This window comes from Chroicocephalus ridibundus, chromosome 1 (genome assembly GCF_963924245.1).
Source record: "Chroicocephalus ridibundus chromosome 1, bChrRid1.1, whole genome shotgun sequence".
NCBI lineage: Eukaryota > Metazoa > Chordata > Aves > Charadriiformes > Laridae > Chroicocephalus > Chroicocephalus ridibundus.
The window spans coordinates 133,834,957-133,844,544 of NC_086284.1; the positions used below are offsets into that span (position 1 = coordinate 133,834,957).

The window sequence follows — 9,588 nt, forward strand, 5'->3', positions numbered from 1 at the left end:
TTTCACAGACTGCTCAGGAGTCAGACTTCAGGATACTGTGTGATGCAGCCATTCTCACGTTCTTCATCCAGTGTAAGCAGTTGTTGTAGTGGTTTGAGGGAAAACGAAACATCCGAGGAAGACGAGAATGACAGGGTGGGTGTATGATCTCTAACAAACAGGCTACCTCCCTGATTTTACCAAGTCCATTATTAAAACACGTCTTCTTTGCCCTCTCCAGGAGCTGATGTGCTCTCTTGAGGGCCCTCCAAAACAGGATTCAATGGTTCAGAGTATGTGGCTGGATGAGAGTGACTGCACACCCAGTACTTCCAGCTCACCAGGTAAAAAAGAAAGAAAAGAAAAGAAAGAAAAGAAAGAAAAGAAAGAAAAGAAAGAAAAGAAAGAAAGAAAGAAAGAAAGAAAGAAAGAAAGAAAGAAAGAAAGAAAGAAAGAAAGAAAGAAAGAAAGAAAGAAAGAAAGAAAGAAAGAAAGAAAAGAAATCCTTTGCTGATGCTTCTAGAGGCATATGTGAGGTTGAGCCATATTTGTTTGGCAAAATCTTTTGTATCGGTATACTTAAGATTTGAGAAGTGCAGGTAGACGATGGACAGGCTCAGAGAAATGGGGAGAGAAGCTATCATGCAAACTGTAATGGGGAGAGAATGGGAAGGGGAAGTGTGTTTCAGTAGCATGAATAAATAGTGCTGTACACTGCAGAAGGAGTTACAGTAGATTGCAAAGAAGTAATGTGTTTACGTGTTTCTGTGGAGAGCATGTATCTCAACGGTTGCTTTTCTGCATGCAGTGCCCCTTTATAAATTAGGTAGTTTGGATATGGGAATTACAGAAACAGTGCTTCCTGAACAAAGCAGTATGCTCCTGAGAAGGTGGGTAATCAGGTAACTAACCCGCACTGAATTACGGAAAAGTTAAAATTATGGAAAATTTAAATCCCTTTCAGTCTGTTTTTGAGAACGAGGCTTCAGCCTTGATTTTGGGAAAGTATGATTGAAAAGATTAAGCTTTTGAGATTGGGAAATCATTAGGAACTGTGGAAAGCAAAACAACATTTGTTGTTAAAAGATTCTGGAATAGGAGCAGGTTAAGATGGTAAGAGATACTAGGGATTATGTGGATGGCAAGGAAGAAAATAGGTTGGAAGGAACAGTGAAATCTGTATAGGACTTGTGTGAAAAGGGATTGTTGAAAAAGATTACAAGGGATTACAAGGTCAGAAAGTGAAGCCAATTTACTTTGAAGACAGAGTTTTGTGCCTCAGTCTCTGCAGCAGCCCTGAGACATCAAGAGTGGCCCTGCTTAAAATTGCCTGTATCTTAGCAACATCAATGAAGATATGATGCTGTGAGATGTTCTGCAGAGACCTCTGTTCTGTGAGATGTTCTGTAAGATTTCTCCACTTCTGCAGAACAACTCACAACACGAGGGCTTGTACACTTAGAGGCACACGAGGGCCCAAGGGGCTGGTATTGACACCCTGGAAGAACAAGAAAAACAAGTGGAGTTTTTGATTGTGCGGAGGAGGAGAGAGCCATGTTGTATGCTATAATTAGGAAGTGGGGTGCTATATACAGAGTCTGCCTGTACTGAGGGAGAGACATAAAGGTATCAAATGTGGAGACAAGAAAAAGCAGCATGTGAGGAACCTTCACAGCAGAAGACAGCTAATGAACTGCTTAAGAGGCAGAAGTTGGGAATGAGCTTCTGTAGGAAGGCTAGGAAGAAAGAGTTCAGTGTCATCAGCTCAGAGCAAGAGTCATGAACAGATGCTATAAGGCCAGGAGGCCCAACACGATTAAATTGTCTCTTTTTGAAGGGATCTAGAAATGACACCATAAAGGCAGTAGCTTCTTTGTGCCTGGTGGTGTGAGGGTTGTCACTGTATCACCATGGCATTGCCCATGCTACCATTTCCACATGTCTGGGATTATCCTGAGCAGGCCACAGCTCCCCTCACAAATGTTTGAGCTTTATTCACTCCTGTTGCCTTTGTGGCGCTGCACTGAGACCAAGCAGGTGGGAAAGATGGTTCCTGTCAAAAGCGAACAAACAGCTTGTGTTTACTCACGATGGGAAATACTAATGGGAGCATAAAATTAGTGTAAATGTAAAGTAGCTTGTTTTGCTTGAGTATCAGAAATTGACTATTGTCATCAAGTAAAAGATTTCCCATTGTTTTTGACCTTGAGGGTAACTGCAGTTCCCTTTGCCGTCCATTTCTCCAAGAGCACTCCCAGGCACAGTGATAATGCAGTGCTGTTAGGCCTCCCCTGACATGGCCCATAGTTTAATCCAAGTGTGCTCTTTCCACAAATCCGCTTATCACTCCCATCTACCTGCATCATGTAAAGCACAGTGGAAGCCCGCATGACATCCACTATAAACTTTTGTTGTATTGGCTTGGGTTCTCTCTCCTTTTACCCCTTGTCATGGCTTAAGCCCAGCCGGCAACTAAGCACCACGCAGCCGCTTGCCCACTTCCCCCAGTTGGGATGGAGGAGAGAATCAGAAGAGGAAAAGTGAGAAAACTTGTGGGTTGAGATAAAGACAGTTTAATAGGTAAAGCAAAAGCCACATGCACAAGCAAAGCAAAACGAGGAATTCATTCACTGCTTCCCAGCGGCAAGCAGGTGTTCAGCGATCTCCAGGAGAGCAGGGCTCCATCACACGTAACGGTTACTTGGGAAGACAAACGCCACAACTCTGAACATCCCCCCCTTCCTTCTTCTTCCCCCAGCTTTTTATACTGAGCGTGACATCACATGGTATGGAATATCCCTTTGGTCAGTTGGGGTCAGCTGTCCTGGCTGTGTCTCCTCCCAACTTTTTGTGCATTCCCAGCCTACTCGCTGGCAGGGCAGAATAAGGAGCAGAAAAGGCCCTGCCGCTGCGTAAGCACTGTTCAGCAATAACTAAAAATCCCTGTATTATCAACACTCTTTCCAGCACAAATCCAAAACACAGCCCCATACTAGCTAGTATGAAGAAAATCAACTCTACCCCAGCCAAAACCAGCACACCCCTCTACTCATTTATGCAACGTTTTCCTTCCTGCATTCTATTTCTTGCCAGAAAATCCCACTGGATCCTAGAGCTGTAGCTGAGCTATGAACTTTCACATCCGGATCCAAGTGCTAGGTTGATAGTACAGGCCCAACTCACTGTGAGCTACCAGCTTGCCACCTTGGGGAAAAGCTGCTGGCCCAATATACTCTCCAGCAGAAGAGTGCTGGGTTATTCAGCCTAGCTGTTCCCCTTTTGTTATGGATATTGGAAGTAGGCATGCTTTCCAGTGGCCTCTGCTGCTCTTCCTAGAGAGTTTCCCTACCTGCTGACTCCTTATTTTACCACAGGTATATACATCATGAATATATATCACTGAGAATAATCATTACAGAGAACGTGATATAAAGTTCAACAAAATTTTTAGGTTTTATACACTCCATTGTCAATGGCGGTGACCTGATACTGACACTGCAAAACTTTCACCGTGGTTTCTTGGTACCCTGGCATGGTAAGGCAGCTGCACCCTGCAGGAACGGGGATTTTTTTTCTGTATCATATCTACTTTTATATCTTCAGTGCAGACATATTTTTTTTTTTACAAAAAACCCGAACAAGTATATAAGGGTACACCAACAAACATGCAGGTTTGTATCTGGACTTCGATTTATGCCAGGAGAGCCATGCTTAAAAAGGATAAACATAGTGGATACTTTTCTGACTCTTTGAAATCAGCTCACCTAATCAGGAGACTGTAGAGATGTAGCCTCAAGTGCCAGTAAGGAAGCTTGATGATGTCACCATCCACACCATTTAGAATGTGTTTGTCGTAATAGATGAAGGGGTAGAGAGGAAGGAAATAAAAGATTACGTGTGTCTGTGAGGTACGTGAGGTAGCAGAGTTAAGCCTGCATTTTCTAAGCACAAAGTGAAATCTTGTCCCTAGGAATTTCAAAGTTTTTGAAAATTCATTTTACAGAAATTCTGACAATTCTTGACATAGAAAAAGATAGGATTAAGAGCAATGTGTTGTGATAAAAAATTTAGGAAAAAACCACAGGATGATATATTTATTTTGATTTTTGCAAGTAGTAAAAACTTTTCTATTTAGGTACTACAAGCCAGTCCTGATAGAAAACTAATTACCAAAAGACCAAGTGTGGCAATACATGTTAATATTCCCAGTGTCCTGGTTTCTGTTGGGATGGATAGAGTTAATTTTCTTCCTCGTAGCTGCTGTGTTTTGGATTTAGTATGAAAATAATGTTGATAACACATTGTTTTAGTTGTTGCTAAGTAATGTTTATATCAAGTCGAGGACTTTTTCAGCTTCCCATGGGAGTTGAGAGGGAGCATAGGCAGGAGAAGCTGGCCAAAGGAATATTCCATACCTTAGACATCATGCTCAGTATGATGGGGTCAGGGATCAGTGACCACTGCTCGAGATGGGCTGGGCAATCGATCATTGGCTGGTGACAGCAATTTTTGTTGCATCACTTTATTTTGTATATTCTTTTACCATTATTATTATTTTTCTCTTCTGTTACTGTTCTATTAAACTGTCTTTGTCTCGTCCCACGTTTTTTTTATCTCCTTTCTCTCCCTCTTCCCCCAACCCTACTGGGCAGGGGGGAGTGAATGAGTGGCTGCGTGGTCCTAGTTGCCAGCTGGGGTTAAACCACGACACCTAGACAAAATTACATTTAAATGGACATTGATAATTTGGGTTAATCTATGTAACAGGGAAGAACTGTAATTATCCATAACCAAGCATAATAAACTGAAGAAATGTCAGAGTTAAGCTAAACTGAAAGCAAAGAAAACACTTTGGAACACAGAGAGGCACACAGGTGTTTTAGTTTTGTCCTTTAGTGAGCTATACAATAACTGTTCAGCCACAGTTAAGCTACTGTCTAAAATCAGACTGAACTGATTTTTTTATGAAGAAACCTAAAACATTTTGGATGCCCTCTGTAAGTCCGTATCTTACGCTGAATGATTCTAGAATTCCTGGCCCATGTACACATTCTTGGATTCTCCAATTTCCCATTCAGAGTGAGAGAGAAAAGTTACAGAAACGAAGAAAAAAAATGGCAGCAGCCTGTGGTCACTATGCTACCAGAGCTAAATAAAGACATAGAGAACTACCATTGCCAAACCTGCTATTTTCTGAGTTGGCTTTAAAGCACCAACATATCTTATATGCCAGTGGATTTCACATGAGGCAGAGGTGACTTTCTCCCTAGCCCCAAGGTCAGGATTCAGCTACAGCCCTCCTTAACGCTTTCTTTAAGATGCTTCTAGGTTAGTTAATATGCATAGTTGTTTTAGGTGTGTTTTTATTCAGCTACTCAGTCTATTAGTCACTAATTACAAATATACATCACAATTAAATTTCATAGTGCTTGGAGCTGGGATATATACCAAATGGAGAAGAACCCTGAGGTCAGATGTGAGAATCCTAAGGGAGGGGGCAGCGGGAGAAGAAGGAAGAGAAACACTGTGAGAGCATAAGATTAGACTCTGCTGCACAAAGTGTATTCTTAAGGCATTCAGGTTGCACAGATGTATTCAGTAATGGCATTTCTTAGCTTGACTGCATGATGCTGTCACCTACTGGAACCTGCTGTATTATTTTAAACAATTTTTTGTGTAAAACAGTAGACCGATACAGAAATTGAAAACGTGACTGATATTGATTGACGGAAACATTTGGGAAAGTTGGAGAATGCCTTCATTACTCGTTAGATAGCTACAGACGTAGCTTCTTTAGGCAAGAAGCTATCGCTGTGGCATTGACACACAGTCCGGAACCAGGGGACAAAGTGATTTTTCTGAATGAAACGAAAGCTAAGTAGTCGCTTTTCTTGTGTTTCAAGCTGGAATGAGAAGTAGGTCAAGTTGGGTGTAGATACATTCCTTTTGCTCTTACCTGTGGATAAGCCACAGATTTGTGAAAAGTTTGGGGTAAAACCAGCTATGTGTGCAGCTCCTGGGATACCCTCTTGATTGTTTCTTTATTGTTCTGTGCTTGGTTCCCTTCTAGGAAGCAGGTTGCTTCCTTCCAGCAGTGTTGCTGGCTCCACTGGAAAAGGAAAAGGCAGCAAAGCAGATGCTCAGCACCATAATCCAGTAAGTGCTTTAATAAAATGTTTCCTTCTCACTTGCACAGCGATAAGGACGGGAGAAAAAGAGACAGACTTAATTTAGGAGGCAAGGCTTTGCTGGCTGAGGGTTCTCTGTACAACTACTTGAAAGGACATTGTAGAGAGGTTGGTGCTGGTCTCTTCTCACAGGTAATTAGAGATAGAACAAGAGGGAATGGCTTCAAGCTGCAGCAGGGTAGGTTTAGGCTGGACATTAGGAAAAAATTCTTCACAGGAAGAGTGGTCAGACACTGGAATAGGCTGCCCAGGGAGGCGGTGGAGTCACCATCCCTGAATGCGTTTAAGACTCATTTAGACGTGGTGTTAAGGGATATGGTGTAGGGGAGAACTCTGTAGAGTGGAGTTGTTGGTTGGACTCGATGATCCCAAGGCTCTTTTCCAACCTAAATGATTCTATGATTCTATGAAAGGACGGGAAGAAGGTGCTTGCAGGGAAGGTTAAAGAACTGCCTTGTTCTGCAGGCCTCCATTTTGTGCTGCGTGTGAGGCCGCCGCTGGAGGAGAGTCTCGGCGTGTGCTGGGTGAGGAGCACAGGTAACGGACATGGAAGAGCGCCACAGCGCCATGGCTCAGGGTGGAGGCAGGCCCCTGGGCTGTCCCTGGCCTCACAGAAAGAGTGCAGCAAGTACTGTAGGGCTTCACAGCAAATAGACTTAATCCTACACCTTCTTCCCCAAATGATCTTCCGTGGCCAGCTGACTCTGGCCTGTTTAATTGACCTCAGCTCTGCCTTTCTTGGTTGCCGGCTCCCTCTGAGGGAACAGCGTTTCCCATTGAGACACCTCTCCCTGCCCTAATCTATGCTTAGCTTTATTCTCTTCTTTTTCTTCCATTGTTTGGTTTCCTTTGCTCAGATGCCACCTGGCTTTACCTGTCCCTATTCTCTGCTTCCTATGGTTTCACTATTTTGCTGAACCACTTTCTTTTTCTCATTTTGTGACTTTGTGCCTATCTCTACTCTTGCTCGTTTGCTTTCAGCCTAGCATTGGTTGGACCTACTTCTCCATGCCAGTTTCACAGCTTTTCCAGACATGGGAAGTGGGACTGGATCTCCTGATGAGGTCTGTAATAGAGCAAAGGGAACACAACTCAAAGTTTGTTCCCTAGAGTCTGTAATCCAGTTTCGCCTGCATCGCTGAGAATTTCTCTTTTGGCTCAAAGTCCCTTTCCTTGCCCAGTATCTTCTCTGGCTTGACAGCTGAACAGCATGCTACCTTGAAAGTGATGTGGATGTGAGGCTCTCAGGAACTATTTTGGTATATAGCAAAGTAGAAGAATTCCATAAAGAAGTTCTTCTTCATGGAAGAAAATTCTTCCAGCTATTCCTAAATAGCTGGCAGTTCTTATTATTGCTTAGCATCTACCCACGTGCCTGGTAAAAAGACACAAGTGTTTAGATCCTCTTATGTTTTTTTCAAGTAATGCTCCACTTTTGGCTGCCCTGCCACCTGGTGGCATTCAGAGCAGTCAGATAAACAGTTCAACGGTCAACTCCATGAAGCCAGGTAAAAAAGCTGGTGCTTAGCTCTGAGACTACTTAAATGCACGCTACGCCAAAGACAAGTACCGAGAATGTATAGCTGCCAGCCAGCGTTCACTGGGGTAATCAACAGAGTCTGCCAAGTGCTTGTGCATGCGATCAGGTCTCTGTAACGCAGGAGTAAGGTTGCCTAAACAAGAGGAAGAACTTCCTCAAAGATCTACTCCAAAACAGACAACTTTTTCTCGAAGTAGGTATGCAGTCAGAATTGCAACAATATGCATACTCACTGAGAGAGACGCAAAGGCTGTAACCGCTTACTAGTGGTTATCAAAGGCAACATGCAATGTTAAGGAAAATCCTGAGTTTGGATTTTCCTTCTTTCAGTAGTGTTTAAGTACTATTTTAGTACCTAAGCCTTTGAGCATTTTATTTCCACTGATTTCAAGTAGGTCTAAGGGCATCTAAGATCATTTTGGGACATATGTTGCAGTCTCTAAGATCCATCTCATTTGGTCCATCTGCCAAATCAACAATGTTTTGTCGCAAAGGCTGTTTTTTTTAAGTCAAGCTGGTTTGAAGGACAAAGCTTCGTGAGACCCTGGCTTTCACCATGAGATTATTTCAAGATGTTCCTTGCATTCTCTCCACCTCCCCACCAGAGTTCATTTACCTCCTATTTCACCTGTTTCTCAGACAGCACTGCCTATGGCAGCGGCCCCAGGTCACTGGGATGATCTGGCTTAAAGTGATGTTTCAGTCATTCCGCTTCTAATCACAACCTCAGAATCAGTCTGATAGCACAAATTGGAAACTAGCAAATTTCAGGGGGGAAGAATAGTAAAAAAAAAATTCTTTAATGTGGCTTCAAGGGACTCAAAGAAATCTATGGTGTCCACATAAATGATAACTTCCCCGCAGTTCTAACTCCTAAATAAATGTGGCCTCTTATATCTCACAAAGATTTCCTTAAATTCCAGGCTGTATTTGCCCAAAGACTAATGGGTGCACTGCTGGAAAGGAAGAAAGAGGTCTCAAATTATAGGATATTTCCTGAAGAGGTGTAGGAAGGAAAAACTGTGGCCAGGGGAACAAATTATATTCTTAGAACACTTAGAGCTGTAAGAACATGCATGATACAGATATTTTTTTTCTGATGCTTTGTTCCAGGATTTGCAGTTCAAGTGAACAAGCATGAATATGCTTTATCTTAAAGTTCAGAAAGAGACAAAAAATGGAATTCCAGCTGCTGCTAGTTCTTCTGCTTCCTTCAGTGATGTGTCAGAGACAGCCAGGAACCACTGAGAAATCAAGCCTCATACAAATCAATTTCAGTGTGTTATTCCAATTCAGCCAATACAGGGCCCGGTTCAAACTAGTTCAGTGTGAAATTTCTAACTACTGTAATCAGAGATGAGAGTGAAAATCAAAGCCTTTTGGTTTTAATTTTATTGCTTGCATCTCCTTCCCTCTGCAGACTATATGATGGGAAGTCCCTCAGAGCCCTATTCAAATCACCTTTGGATAGGCAGCAATTAGGCCATCCTTGAGGAAGCAAAACACAGTCTAGTTGATAACTGAACCAAACTTATATGGTATTCACCATTGTCCTCCAAAGACATTCCTGTGAAACTGGCACTAATTAAAAACCCCTGCAAGGTCTGGGGTCCATGCCCAAGAATGCCTGTGTGTGGTGGTCTTCTCACATGTCAGTCCCTGCAGTACAAAACAGTGTCCAGGAGGGGGGACAGTTCCTTTTGAAATACTTGATTGGTTCCCCAGATTTTTCTTTGGGCTTGGAATTGTCCCTCTTTCTTCTACTCTTCTCTCTTGTGTCCCCTCCACTTGCCATACTGCAGAGTAAAAGGAAGCGTGAATACCTTGTCCTGTGCTTCTAGTGTATATGTAGTTATCTTGGACTTAAAATAAAAGCAGAAT

The 9,588-nt window shown here is 42.7% G+C and overlaps 1 protein-coding gene across 7 annotated transcripts in view; it reads left to right on the plus strand.

Moving 5' to 3' along the window:
• The window catches only part of LOC134524274 (rap1 GTPase-activating protein 1-like), a 51,991-nt gene extending 42,659 nt beyond the window's left edge, over window positions 1–9,332 (plus strand). For 6 of the 7 annotated variants that reach the window (XM_063354172.1, XM_063354130.1, XM_063354160.1 and 3 more), the window contains 4 exons: window positions 9–135; window positions 221–323; window positions 6,050–6,135; window positions 6,633–9,332. In XM_063354172.1, the coding sequence (XP_063210242.1) occupies window positions 9–135; window positions 221–323; window positions 6,050–6,135; window positions 6,633–6,656 (340 nt within the window). In that variant the 3' untranslated portion in view covers window positions 6,657–9,332. The remainder of the gene's footprint in view (window positions 1–8; window positions 136–220; window positions 324–6,049; window positions 6,136–6,632) is intronic. The other variant, XM_063354134.1, reaches the window with a different exon arrangement.
• Window positions 9,333–9,588: the final 256 nt, after the last annotated feature.